We start from the raw sequence: 14,849 nt of genomic DNA, 5'->3' as shown, positions 1-14,849 counted from the left end.
GCTCTTATACTACGGCTCATTAGCTTGTCTCCCCCATTCTCCTTCCACTTGTTCAGCCTGTTCACTACTTCCCCAGGCGGTGGTTCCATCAATGGTCCACTCGCTATACTCCTTTTCACTTCTGGCGTCTTGTGGCCAAACTGTATCTATGCATTTCCTTCTCCTTCGAGAGTATCTGCAATAGCTGTCTTCGAGCTCACCTCCAGGGCGCTCCCAATTGGGGACTCGATAACAGTCCCAGAAGCTCTCCAAACTATCTTCTCGTTCCCCTTCTCGCTCGTCTGTCCCGTCACTCGGGGATATGCGGAGTCTCCTTCTGTTCTCGTTGCATCGTGTTGTACATCTTCTCTCGATATCTCTATCGCACGATCCCCTGTGGTTTCTCGTTCTCTCTCCCTCCTTTGGACTAACGAGTTCACAGTCTCTCCGATATTCAAGTGTTGTTTCGGCACTTCTGTCTCTGATCTCATCTCGCCCGGAGCTGCTGTTTCTCGTTGCATATTCATTTCGCTGGAATTTGACTCTCTCACTCTTCTCTCGGTCTTGCGGCAAAGCGCGGCTCTCTCTCCTCTCTCCCTCTCTATTCATGCGACCATTTGTTGGTTCCAACTGTCGATTCCACAGCTGTCCCTCCTTGGGTCATCGGGGGAGCTGGTAGCAATGGTCCAGTGATAGGGACTGGACTCCAGGCATTGGTTGGGAAGAACTGTGCTTGAGACTGGGGTGTTCTCTTTTTTCCTTTGAAATCGGTAAAACTCCTTCCGTATCACCTTCTGTGGAGCTGTCTGTAAGCGAAGCCCTGAGCGTTCCTGCCTGTGCTGTACCTCCTTGGGCGTCCGCTCCTGGCTGCGACAAGGCCGAAGGCTGTGGGAGAAGCGGGGGATGCTCCATACCCTGGACCATCCCCCTCCACTTGAAAAAAGCTGGTGCACTCTACCAGCATCTTCAGGTTTTCTGGCACCTCCTTGGACATTCCTCCTTCAAAAAAGCCTTTCGCGCTCTCCAAGCCCGATTGTGGGATAACTTTCAGTAGGTTAATTCTGCTGATACAGTCGGCAATAAGCGCATAGACGCAAAACAGTCCTCTCAATCGTTCTTTCTCCTCTTCCATGAGGTGCGCCTTTTCTAGTTCCTTCACTGTCAGTGATGCAATAGCCTAGGCAGCTTCAGACCCCGATTCAAGGGAAGGTTGGAGCAGTTCCATAACCCGGACAGCTTCTGGTGAGTCTCTTCTCCCCTTCGTTGTAATAGCTGTCCTGACCAGCGCGTTCCATCTTGAGTTAGTGTGTCACGTGAAAAACTCCTTCTCACTTTCTGGAATAAATGTGTTCAGTATGTCATCGCTCATTCTTATCGAGCCGGCTCAACAGAATTCAATAAACTTCCTCAACTCGCTCGCTTATCTCCGTGGTGTCAACCACTCCCTGGGAAAGATTCAAGTAAAGTCTTCTATTCTTTCTTTCTCTTCCTGAAATTCTTGCTTTTCCGAATCCCAGTCGCTAACCTCTTCATCTTCCCATCTCCTCGTACGGCTAACTGAATAAAGCTATCTCACACGCTTACCTTGTTTCCGCTTCGCGATCAGGTTATCAAATTCTGCATCCGGCTCAGACTTGCTCGATCTCGATCTGCTTCTTCTTCGAAGTCGTTCTCTCTTCTCCTTCTTTATTGGTGCAATCTTCGCAGCCCCGGACTGCATTGACAACATTCAGCTCCCAGAGAATTCTGACAACACATTTGCCACTCTCATCAGTCTGTGCACAAGATCAAATTCCTTTCACTCGCTGTTTTTATTTGATAATCTAACAGGTTTTTGTTCCATTTCTGATGCGTGCAATAACATCTCAGGAAATATGAGTGTTGGCGAAGTTTGATCTTAAACCACCCATAAATTGTGATTAATACTCATAATTGAAAAGCAACCCTGTTCCTTGCGTTTGTTGATTTGCTCAATAGCGAATTTCAAAACGTTTTTTCTCCATATCCTATCTCTTCTTTGTTTCAGCACAGAAAATAGTATCAACTGGATTTCTTCATTTTTTTTAAACATATGGGGGAAAATACGGACTTTCAAGCTTTTTATGCACAAAGCATGAAAAAATTGTTTCGCTCATAACTTTGTTTTGCTTTCTCATATTTCAAAATAAATTTGATTTTCTTATCTGTAAACAGGCATAGTTGAAATCAAAACAAAAAGTTTTCCAACATTTCACGAATGTCAAAAAATGGACCCATTTTTATTATGTTTTTTGATATGAAAAAGTTAATGAAAAATGCATAATTTTTCAGTGAAAATGCCTGATGTGAAATATTTTGTCCCATGTCTTTTTAATCTATTTTTATTCAAATAATCAAATATGTTGGGCGAAATATTTCGCATTGGGCATTTTCACTGAAAAATTATGCATTTTTCATTAACTTTTTCATATCAAAAAACATAATAAAAATGGGTCCATTTTTTGACATTCGTGAAATGTTGGAAAACTTTTTGTTTTGATTTCAACTATGCCTGTTTACAGATAAGAAAATCAAATTTATTTTGAAATATGAGAAAGCAAAACAAAGTTATGAGCGAAACAATTTTTTCATGCTTTGTGCATAAAAAGCTTGAAAGTCCGTATTTTCCCCCACATCAACATTAATTCATATAAGAAACATTACACCAGGATCAATAATTAACTCTGATGAGTGGAAAGGAAACAGCTCTTTATCATCTTAAGGTTATGATCATCACACTGTTTGCCACAAATACAATTTTGTGAATCCAGAAAGTGGTATTTGCACAAATCTGATAGAAAACACTTGGTCTTGTTTTCGAAAATCCCTTTCTTGAAATGGGATATAAGTCAAAAAATTTGATGAGTCTGTGACTAGCTTTGCGGGAAAAAGATCAGAAACACTTAAATTTGAAGATTTCATTGAAAAATTGCCTGTTTGAAAGCTTTAAATGTTGAATATAAATTTGATGAAACTGAAAAAGAAGAAACTGAAGAATCCGACGAAAGAGATGAGCTGGCTTTAAATAAAGATGATGAAAAAACTGAAGATGAATCTGATTCTTTAGGAGCTGGCTATGGAGCACATGCTTTCCGTATATGAATTGTGACTAATATATTTTTTTCATTCGCATTTTGACAGAAAATAATATGTTTTCTACGAAAATTCATTTTTGTTTTTCTTCAAAACCCCGAGTTGGAAGTTACAGAAAATGTTATTAAACAACAAATATTAACATGTGGAACACAAAAAAGTGGAATTTGGGTTGTGGTGTATTGTTTCTTTCTTCGGCTTTTTTTGAGAATAAATTTCTCAGGTCTTCAACAAGCTATATAATTTCAAAATAAAAAAGAATATTGGACAAAATATTTTTCTTCGTGATTATTGTCCCACATGTTTCTTTCAAATATTTGGGTGATTATTTTTGAAAAGTCACAAATGTTTAATTTCCAAATAAATCAAAAATTTCATATTTTGCAAAATATTTTTTTTACAAATATCAAACTGAACTTAAATGGAATCCATCACTTGAAAATGCTATTTCAAACATTCTTGAGGAGATTTGTGAGCTGAAACTTAAATTTGAGCAAAATATGAATATTTTGATATTTTTGAAAATTAAACATTTGTGACTTTTCAAAAAGAATCACCCATTTTTCTCAACTTTTGAATATTTCAATATTTAATTAAACATTAGGGTGCCAGAATCACAATTATTTTATATGAGAAAAAGTTTGGAACTAATAACTGAATTTTTCATATATGCAAAAATTCTGTGCCATTCAGCCTGTCCGTAATTTATGTTGATATGTCCAAAAATAATGTTGATCATACCGTAAAGTTAAAAAATAATTGCAGAGCCATTATTTACAGAGGATTGAAACAAAAGAAGAAGTATAAACTAACTTGTTTCTTTTCGGTTGTTTCTCAAAAATGATAAACATTTAAGATTCAATTTATAAAAATACTTACGTTTCATTTTCGTTCACATTTCATTGTGATTGTTCCATTGTTATCTGAGTTTGGTTGTGTTTCTTTTTTTGTTTCTTGATCTTTCAATAACCTTCAGTTTCTATGAACAGGAAATTATCAAATTGTTATTGTGTTTTGTTTCAAACTTCCTGATCGTGGCATGAGCTTGCATTTATGATAATATTGAAATCATTTTGTATCAATTTTGAATTGAAGGTTCGGAATCAAATATTTTTTGTTTCACTTGGTTTATCTGCAGTGAGAAAGATAATGTTTTGACTAATATTTAGCATTCATGATTTTTATTCAAGAAGAACTTTTTTATTAATATTTTTTTAAACATTCACTATTATTGATAGAATATTTTTTCATAGGAATATATCTGACTTGTGTTAAATCAATGAATAAAAGAATATGATACCTAAAAACTTTTTAATCAATCTCATTTTTTAATCAATCAATCTTTTATCTTCAAAACAAAAAAAGAACATTCATTATTTTATCATGATTTCTTTTCTTTTGATAGTGAATATTGAGATTGTTAAAACAGGCAGAAATAAAAAAAAGTCAAAGATTGTGAGTTAAACATTACAAATCCTTTTTTTCCAAACCAAATGCCACCCATCCTTTTCCACATGCATGATTGTTTTTCTAACTTCATGTGCTGGAATTTTCTGGAAAGTTTGAAGCATTGTTGATATAAAATGAGACTCATCCTCCCATTTCAACGAGTTTTCTTCAACTTGGGCTTTCCAGAATTCAAAAAATGTTTTCGATAGGATTTTGATCAGGTGAGTTAGCAGCATAAAACAGAACTTTGTGTTCAGATTGTGAAACAATTTCTTCAGTATTCACATGATGTGTCGACGCATTGTCGATGACAACAACTGATGTTTCAAATGATTTTTTGGAAAGCAAGAATCTTTTCAAAAATTTTTCAAATTGTTCGTGGTTTGTTGTCCCTCGAGCCATTTCTGTATATGCAATTCCTTTCATTGAAATTGAAGTAATAGCAGTCAGAGATTGAAACAAAGGAGGAGGAGGAACAAGCACTTTATCCCCCCTTTCCGACCATCCGTTCTTTCTAATGCAGCTTATGTTCCAAGAAGACTCGTCAATAAAAAAAGGAACAGCACCATCCCGCTGATATTGGAAAAGCTTCTCCACAAAGTGTATTCTTTGGAGTTTATTTTCTTCAGAATTACCAGCTGATGGTTGCACAGTAATTTTTTGAAAGAAAACAACGGAAACTTGTGTCTCACTGTTTCTTTATATCAAAATTTTATGAAATTAAGATTTCCTAATTGAATGGCCTGCATTTGTCATTTCGTGTGCAGTTTTTCTCAAAGTTGAAAAAGGGTTAAGTTTCATTTTTTCTCTAACAATCTGATTTAAAGTGTCATTTTCGACTATTCTTTTACTTCCTTTTTTTTCAAACGGTTGTGTAATGACCACACCAACTTGCAACTTTTATAAATTCCTTGCAGTTGTAATTGTAGTGAGCAAGCATTCTTTGGCATACAACGATTCTGCCTTTGCCTGACCATGAACACGAAACAAAACCATAAGCTTTCTTCTTTTTTCCAACGTAGCTGGAGTGTAGGGTTTTTTGTTGATAAACATTTCAGAGTCATTAGCATTCTGTATTTGTTCGCTTTTATGTGCTTCGGTTTCTTTTTTCTTCAATTCTGCTCTCATACGAATCACATGGTGAATACTGTCTTCCAGGTGATGAGTGAAGGACATTATAACTGGCCTGACACTATATTCTTCTGCAGTTGGGACATTTTGAGTGATCAATAATTTTTCTTGTGTTATTCTAGAATCAAACAAAAAATTATTGCTCATAAAGATATTTTTTTCCCTGTTATTATCAGATATCACGGTTTAAAAAGTTTTACACAATTGAAGGTTTGATCAACATTATTTTTGGACAGATCAACATTAATTACGGAAAGACTGTATAAAAAAAAATGATCAAGCCATTATATTATTGTTAAATTAATGAATTTTTGTGATGAGACAGAACTTTCTGAACTTCGATCTCTTACTGAATTATTGCGACTTATCATATCGCCAGGAAGCCCAAGCGGCAATATTTTAATCAGGATACTTGCAGATTCAACTTTTTCTGACAATCTTTTTCCAACAAATTTACAAACTTGTTCATATCCCTTTTTTGCAGATGTGAATTTAGAAACTCCAGGCGAAAACGGATTTTCTATTATCGAGGAAGTGGCACTCATGAAGGAGATACTTTCAAGTCCTTTTTGGTCATTAGGCCAAAAGAATGAGAATCTGATTGAAACATCTTTAGTTACGGTTTTCTCTGTTTTTTTAACTGTTAGTTTTAAAATGATAATTTTCGTGTACTATATGATTTATTCTTCTTTTTGAATTTTTTATTGTCAGACTTTTTTTCAATCTTTAGCATCCGAAGGTCCAAAGAAAAAAAAGCCACCTTCTATCACTCGTGCTCAATCATCCATTGTGCCATCGAAATTGAATAAGTCTTTAGACGCTGTGCGGACTTGTGGATCGATAACTTTGCCACCTGGAATGCTTATTGAAATGCTTAAACTTAGCCATCATGTTCAAGCACAGCTCCATTCACTTATATCAATCAAAACTAAAGTACAAACAGGATATTCAGGATCAAATATGTTACGCAGCACATCAAATATGCCAGGAGATATTACTGTGCTTTCAGCGCCATCCCATTCGCTTCATTCTTCAATTATCGATCGCTTTTCTTTGCCTGGGGCGCCTCAGGTGAATTACGGGGACGGCACAATGACATTTGCCGGAACGAAGCCGCTCAGCATTCAACCAGCTGACAGGAAAAATTCAGTGAGCAGCGCCTCGCTGCCGCCGATGCAGTCGCGCCGCCCGTTCAACAGCCCCGCGTTTGTGCCCAAGCTGCGGATAAACTCAGAGCTGAGCGTTCCCCTCGCTCTATCGTCGCTGGGATCTCTCTTCCAGTTCTTCAGCATGGACGCGCGAACGCTGTTTGTGCAGCTGCACTTCCCCACTTTTTTCCTCTCCTCGTTCTGCCTCTCCCTCTCCACCACTTTCTCCTCCCCTTCGGCGCTTGCAAAGAACGACCCATGCTTTTCTCTTCCTCTTCTGTCGCCTTTCACTTCATCTTGCACACATTCTCTATCAAATGTGAATGATGCTCATATCATAAGCACATCACGCTCTGTGGCCGATCAGAAATCTGCTCGCTCATCAAAAGCACTTGATTCTTTGTCTTCCAAACAGAAACAGTCGAACTTTTCTTCTTCTCCTCGTCAACTGACTGATAACTCTTCAAATGACACACTTCAACAAAAACAATTGACTCCTCCTTCATCTGCTTCTGTTTCTTTTCTGTCAAATATTTCTTCTTCATCCAATTCTTCACAATCTCCTTCACCTACGCCTTCATCATCATCTTCCTCCACTTCATCATCTTCTTCCTCTTCTTCCCCCTTCTCTTCTTCTTCTCTCTCCCGCAAATCTTCCTCTGAGCGTCGCACAAAAGTATTCTTACAAGACCAACGTACTCTCATCAGAGCATTCAAATTTGAATGTCTGCTGTTTCTTCTTCGCCATCTCATTCTCTCCATCAACAGAACATGCAGAACAAATAATGCTTCTTCTTCTTCTATTGATTCTTCTCCTTCTTTTCCTTCTTCTCAGGTGTTTTCTCATCAAACATCTCCATTTAACACTTCATCACCTTCATCATATTCATTATCATCGTCTTCTTACTCTTCTTCTTCTTCAAAGCAATCATCATCAACATCTTCTTCTTCTTCTTCTTCTTCTTCTTCTTCTTCATCTCACAAACCTTCTCCTATTCCTTCTGATCATCTTGTGCTGATATTCGATTCAGTCATTTCACGTCTTCCTCTTTCTGCTTTGTTTTATCTTCCTTTTATTGTCACTTCAACCAATTCTTCTCAATCCTCTTCATTAAATTCTTTGTCTTCCTCTCCCTCTTCTTCTTCATGCATAACACAAGCTGATCTAATTCTTTCTCCTCTCTTTTCTCGTTCTCCTTCATATGCCACTCTTTCTCCTCTTCTTTCACCAAATTCTGATTGCAACATTTCATCCATACAAAATCCTTCTTTTCCATTTCGCCAAACTTCTTCAAGTGTTTCATCATCATCATCTTCTTCTTCCATTTCTCCATCTTCCTCTTCCTCCTCCTCCTCTTCTTCTTCAAATTCTTTATCATCATCGTCTTCTTCCTCTTCTTCATCTTCCCTGTTCAGAAAGGTTTCCAAACGTTCATTCACATCTTCTGCTCTTCTTCCTCAGCCTTCTTCTGATCTTTCAACAAACACAAATTCTTCTTCTTCTTCTTCTTCTTCTTCTTCATATTTTCCTGCTTTATCATCTACATCACTTCGTTCTGATGGAAACATTTCATCTTCTTCATCATCATCACCTTCTTCTTCCTCTTCCTCTTCCTCTTCTGCTTTCGATAAGCCAACTTCCTTGCAAATTCAACCAAAACTGACACGAAATAAATCTTTCTTTTCTTCCTCTTCCTCTTCTTCTTCTTCTTCTCCGTCATCATCATTTTCTTCTTCTTCTTCACAAACATCAACATCGAATAATTCACCAATCACTTCGTCATCGTCATCCTCCTCCTCCTCCTCCTTTTCTTCTTCTTCTCCATCCTCTTCCTCCTCTACCTCTTCTTCCCTTTCTCTACCCCTCTTCCCCCTCACCACCCACACCCTCCCTTCCTTCATCATATCTCGTTTTCTCTCTCTTTCTCTCTTGAGCGAGAGTATCGTTACGAACTTCCTCTTCCCCATGTCCCTTCCCTTCATTTCTGACTCTGAAATTCAGTTCTTCTTCGAAAATGTCAATGAAATGCGTTGGAAAACTGAAGAAGTTGCAATAAATGCTCAGACGCTATCACCGCAATCAGTAAATCAAAAGCAGATGTTTTTTTCTTCTTTGGCTTCGCCTGTTTCTTCTTCTTCTTCCTCTTCTTCTTCTTCATTTCTTTCTTCTTCTTCCTCTTCTTTTTCCTCTTCCTCCTCCTCTTCTTCTTCTCCCTCTTCTTCCATAACCAACTGTGATTCTTCTCCCAATCGCCATTTCGTCAACACACCACCACTTGTTCATACTCCTCCTCCGATTGCTTCTACCTCTTTTTCTTCTTCTTCATTTCCTTTTTCTTCTTCTTCCTCTTTTTCCTCTCTTTCTTCTTCTCCTTCTCTTTCTCCTCCTCATCATCCTTCCTTGACAAATGCTTGTTTAATTGTTAATTCTTCCCCAAATTCATCATTAACATCATCATATGCTTCTTCTTCCTCATCCTCCTCCTCTTCTTTCTCTTCTTCTTCTCTTTCTTCTTCTTCTTCTTCTTCTTCTTCCTCCTCCTCTTCCTCATTTTTCCCTCTTCCATTTGAAGTGTTAGAGACAAGTGAAATTCTTCTCAATGAAGTTGGATGGTGTGTTGATGACTACAACATCCCTCTCTTCTGCCAATTCTTCGATGAATACACAACTTATGCTTCTTCTTCTCTTTCTTCTTCTTCTTCTTCTTTTTCTGATTCTTCTTCTTCTTCTGATCCTTCTTCTTCTTCTATTTCAAATGCTTTGGATAATTCGAATGATAATAAAGGCAATAATACAAATGAAGCTTTGCCTTCTTCTTGTTCTTGTTCTTCTTCTTCAATTCCTTCTTTGCCTATATCATCAACACCTTCTTTTTCCTCTTCTTCCTCTTCTTCCTCTTCTTCCTCTTCTTCCTCTTCTTCCTCTTCTTCCTCTTCTTCCTCTTCTTCCTCTTCTTCCTCTTCTTCCTCTTCTTCCTCTTCTTCCTCTTCTTCCTCTTCTTCCTCTTCTTCCTCTTCTTCCTCTTCTTCCTCTTCTTCCTCTTCTTCCTCTTCTTCCTCTTCTTCCTCTTCTTCCTCTTCTTCCTCTTCTTCCTCTTCTTCCTCTTCTTCCTCTTCTTCCTCTTCTTCCTCTTCTTCCTCTTCTTCCTCTTCTTCCTCTTCTTCCTCTTCTTCCTCTTCTTCCTCTTCTTCCTCTTCTTCCTCTTCTTCCTCTTCTTCCTCTTCTTCCTCTTCTTCCTCTTCTTCATCTTCTTCATCTTCTTCATCTTCTTCATCTTCTTCATCTTCTTCTTCATTCACTGAAATTAAGCCTTTGTCCCTATCTCAATCTCAATCATCATCATCACAACTTTCATTGAAAGAGAAATCTGCTTCTTGTTTGCTGCTTCGTTATTGCCTTTTCCTCAGCTTTCTTTCTTGTAGCAGTTTAATCTCTTCATATTCTTCTTCATCATCATCATCTTCTTCTTCTTCCTCTCCTTCTTCTTCTCCTTTCTCTCTCTCCCCCCAACTCACCCATTTAATTCCTTCTGCATTGAAAGTTATTTATTCTCTCAATGAACGTTGGAATAGCTCACATCCTTCTTCTTCCTCTTCTTCTTCTTCTTCCTCCTCCTCATCTTCTTCTTCTTCTCCTTCCTTCAACTCTTCACATTCTTCCTCTTCCTCTTCTTCTTCTCCTTCTCCTTCTCCTTCTCCTTCTCCTTCTCCTTCTCCTTCTCCTTCTCCTTCTCCTTCTCCTTCTTCTCTCTCTCTCTCCTTCCTCTCCTCCTTCACTTCCTCTCTTCTTTCTCTCATCTCTTCTCATTCCAACGAGCTCCTTTCTTTCCTTTCCATCTTTTCTTCCTCTTTCTCCTCTTCTTTTCAGGCTGTTCAGCTTTCTTTCGCTTGCTTGCCGCCTCCTCCTCCTCTCAAAAACAACAGAAGATTTTCTTTTGATCCGTTTAGCAGCGTTGATTATGCTGCTAATGTTCTTTCTCGTTCTCATGATTCTTCTTCTTCCTCTTCCTCCTCTTCTTCTTGTTTTTCTTCTCCTTTTAATTCTGCATTTAAAGTTAATCTTCCTTCTTCTTCTACCTCTTCTTCCTCTTCCTCTTCTTCCTCTTCTTCTTCTTCTTCTTTCTTCCTTCCCAATTCTTCTCGTCGCTCTTCTGCTGATTCTTCCTATCTCTCCTTCATCAGCCCTTCTGCTTCTCCTAAGCTTTCTTCTCTTCCTTCTTCTTCTTCTTCCTCTTCCTCTTCCTCTTCTTCCTCCACACCTTCTACTTCCTTCCCATCTTCCTCTTCCTCTTCTTCTGATTCCTCTCCTCGTTCTGTTCATTCAGCTAGAAGCATTTCTTCCACTTCAACTGCTTCTTCTTCGGCTGCCATGCGAAACTCTTTGCCTCTAACGAACGCATCATCATCTTTTGCTGGGATTGGAAGTGGAACTGGAAGTTGTTCGATTGGAGGAGGAGGAGGAGGAGGAGGAGGAGGAGAAAGAGGTTTTAATAAGCTTTCTTCTTCTGTTTCTTCTACCTCTCTCAACAAAGGCCACCATTCAAATTCTTTCACCTCCTTTTCTTCTCTTTCTTCCACCAATGCTCTTTCAAAGAGAAGCAGCAATAACAACAGTATCAATAGCAGTACCTTCTCAGATCCGCTTTCTCTTTCTTCTTCCTTCTCCTCCTCTTCTTCCTCTTCCTCTTTAGACAATCCAACTCGTTCTTCCCATTCTTCTTCTTCCCATCCAATCACTCTTCTTTCAGCAGAAGAGATGCCTCCAGTGCATTTTGGGAGTGAAGACACAGACAGTGTGAAACAGATACATTTGGCAAAGAGACAGAAAGTGGAGAAGAAGAGAAGAGAAGAGGGAGAAGGAAGAGGAGGGAGAGGGAGAGGGAGAGGAAGAGGAAGAGAAGGAGAAGGAGAAGGAAGAGGAGAAGGAAGAGGAGGAATAACGGGAAGGGAGATGGAGAAAGGAGAAAGGAAGATGAGTAAGAATGGAAAGAAAGGGAAAGGACAGAAAATTAAAGAGAAGGAGGAGAAAGAGAAGGAAAACAAGAGGAATGGAGCAGAAGAAGGCAATGAAGGAGGAATTAGCAGCAGAATGCGCTATTCACGAGGAAGAAGTGCAACAAAAGCAGAATGCGAGTCAGATGAAGAAGAAGAAGACGATTGGCTGACAGAAAGTGAAGAGGCAGAAGGAAGCAATGACGGCAATAGCAATAGCAACGGCAATAGCAATAGGAATTCTTATCAAAAACCCCGCTCTTCCTCTTTAGAGTCCACAAAATCAACCAAATCGACCATATCGACCATATCGACCAAGTCGACAAATTCAGTTAACTCCACAAGATCTGCCGCTACTTCCTTCAAGTCATTCCGATCTGTCCGCTCGGCCACCTCCCGCTCTTCCCGTTGTTCTTCTCGCTGCTCGTCTTATCGTTCTCTTTCTCGCTCTCCCTCGCCTGCGTGTTCTGAGGCAATTAATATGCTACTCCCAGCTTCTGCGATATCTTCTGCTATTTCTCCTTCTTCTTCCTCTTCCTCCTCTTCCTCCTCTTCCTCCTCTTCCTCCTCTTCCTCCTCTTCCTCCTCTTCCTCCTCTTCCTCCTCTTCCTCCTCTTCCTCTTCTCCCATTCCCTCTGGTTATGATGCTTTTTCTCCACTTTTGCCTTCATTCACTGATGATGATGATGCTGATAGCATTATGAACAATGAAAATGATAATGACAATGATATGAATAATCTATATGCTCCTTCTTCCTCTTCCTCTTCCTCTTCCTCTTCCTCTTCCTCTTCCTCCTCCTCTTCCTCTTCTTCTTTCTCTTTCGACTCCTTTCATCAATTTACCCCTCTTTCTCCGAACATTCCTTTGAGAGCAACAGGAAGAAGCAGAATCGAGAAGAGCACTTCATTCATGTCTCCCAATCAAAAGCAATTTCTAGCCGCTTCTTCTTCTTCCTCTTCCTCTTCCTCTTCCTCTTCCTCTTCCTCTTCCTCTTCCTCTTCCTCTTCCTCTTCTCCTTCTTCTTCTTCTTCTTCAACATCAACTGCAAATGGAAGGTTGCCAATAGGAAGAAGATCAACTGTATCAACTCTTATCCCTCAAGGAAACATGAAAAGTACTTTGTTTAATTCTCCTTCTTTCTCTTCTTCTTCTTTCTCTTCTTCTTCTGTTTCTGCTTTTCCTTCTTTTTCTCCCTTCTCTTCTTCTTCTTCTTCCACCTCTTCAATTCCACCTCTTTCTTCCTCTTCCCCTTCCTCTTCTCCTCAAAGCCATCCTTCTTGTTTCTTCGCCCCGAGTGAATGCTTACCCCCAGTCAACTTCGGCGCTGCTCCTACATACACCACACCTGCCCCTCCTCTTTTATCTTCTTCTTCTGTCTCTTCTCTTGCTTCTTTTGCTCCTCTTCCTTCTTCTTCTTCATCTTCTTCATCTTCCTCCCCTTCCTCCTCTTCTTCTTCTTCCAAATCTTCTCCTCCTTCTTCCAAACCCCCTTCTGCTCGCATGTCCCGTTCTGCCTCTCTTTTCGGCGCTTCAGCAAAACCTTCTTCTTCTTCTTCTTCTTCTTCTTCTTCAAATTCTTCTTCTTCAATTTCATCTCAAATAAACAAAACGTCAAAGGAAAAAGAGAAGAAAACAAAGAATGCTCAAAGTTCAACTAATTTGCGTGTGCCAAAGTTGGCTTGGACTTCTTCTCTTTCTCTTGCTTCTTCTTCCTCTTCTTCCTCCCCCTCTCCTTCTCCTTCTCCTTCTCCTTCTTCTTCCTCTTCTTCTTCTTCTTCTTCTTCCTCTTCTTCCTCTTCTCTTCATCCTCCTTCCCTTTCCCCCAACCACATCCCCAGTATCACCAGCATCCCTCACTCTCCTTCTTCTCCTCCTCGTCGCCCTTCTGCTCTTTCTCTCCTTTCTCCATCTCTCTCCTTCTCTTCTGGCCTGTTTCCTGCCACTTCCATTCCCATACGCTTCGGCGATATGTCTGCTCCTTCTTCTCCTTCTTCTTCCTCTTCCTCTTCTTCTTCTTCTTCATTTTCTTTTCCTTCTTCTTCCTCTTCTTCTTCCTCCTCCTCCTCTTCCTCCTCTTCTTCTTCTTCTGAAACGCACCCTCTTTCTTTCACAGCCCCACTCCCTTTGAATTCACCCCCTTCTGTTTCCCTTTATGAGTCTTCTCTTCTTTCTCCTTCTGCTTCTTCTCCATTTTCTTCTCCATTTTCTTCTTCTTCTTCTTCCTTTTCTTCCTCTTCCTCCTCCTCCTCTTCTTCTTCTTCTTTCTCTCATTCCATTCTTCCTCATTCAATGGAAAGATCCAACACACAAACTGCTTTGCTCACTTCTTTTCCTCAGACAACAAGTGGAGAAGCAAAAGAAAGCGAAAAACACACAGAAACAACCACTGCTACAACTACAACGGGATTAAAACAGAGAAATATTAACTTGTCTTCTTCTTCTTCTGTTTCTTCCATTTCTTCATTTCCTTCTTCTTCATCCTCATCTTCTTCTTCTTCTTCTCTTTCCTCATCATTATATCGATTTTCAATAGTCCCACCACAGGGCATCTCAGAAAAAACAGCTGAGTTGTTGTTCTCTTCCACAAGCACTCACCCACAGCTGCTGGCGTCGCAGTCCTTTGTCCTCTCTCGCTCTTCCAATCAGCCATTTTCAATGAATGATGGCAATATTCCCCCTTTTCCCAATGATTCTATGATCAATCAGTGCGTTGCTTCGAATTATTCGAATGAGGAGCATGCTTTCAAAAAGGTGCAGCCTCCTCATATTGCAAAACGTGCCATGACATTCACCGTTTCGACGGCTTATCCGAAACATTCATGATTGTCTTATTTTTTTAGTTTTTTTGTTTTTTATTCCATATGTTATTATTGTTAATGCGGAAATTATTTTTGAATAAAACTGTCTTTAGAAGTTCATCCTTTTGGTTGTGCTTTATAAGTGCTTTTTGTTGTATGTATTTATATTGTTTTTGTCAAATTTCACCAAACTGTTTATTGTTTATGTAATCAAAATAATAATTGAAATGAATTTTTTAT

General features: G+C 39.2%; 2 protein-coding genes across 2 annotated transcripts; one reads left to right on the top strand and one right to left on the bottom strand.

The window, feature by feature from the left end:
- Positions 1 to 146: 146 nt before the first annotated feature.
- On the bottom strand, positions 147 to 903 carry MONOS_7678 (uncharacterized protein; the record flags this gene model as incomplete). The annotated part of the gene is made up of 2 exons (XM_067878022.1): positions 147 to 580; positions 720 to 903. The coding sequence occupies 2 exons, from the start codon at positions 901 to 903 to the stop codon at positions 147 to 149; spliced, it is 618 nt and encodes a 205-aa protein (XP_067730091.1).
- Positions 904 to 6,213: 5,310 nt separating this feature from the next.
- On the top strand, positions 6,214 to 14,839 carry MONOS_7679 (uncharacterized protein; the record flags this gene model as incomplete). Its single annotated transcript, XM_067878023.1, has 2 exons — positions 6,214 to 6,291; positions 6,382 to 14,839. 2 exons carry the CDS (start codon positions 6,214 to 6,216, stop codon positions 14,632 to 14,634), a joined length of 8,331 nt encoding a protein of 2,776 aa, XP_067730090.1. The 3' UTR covers positions 14,635 to 14,839.
- Positions 14,840 to 14,849: the final 10 nt, after the last annotated feature.

The sequence above is a fragment of the Monocercomonoides exilis genome (genome assembly GCF_001643675.1).
Source record: "Monocercomonoides exilis strain PA203 chromosome Unknown scaffold15-1837935, whole genome shotgun sequence".
Lineage (NCBI taxonomy): Eukaryota > Preaxostyla > Oxymonadida > Polymastigidae > Monocercomonoides > Monocercomonoides exilis.
The sequence above is the reverse complement of the archived record's forward strand: the minus strand, read 5'-3'. Positions and strand labels throughout refer to the sequence as shown.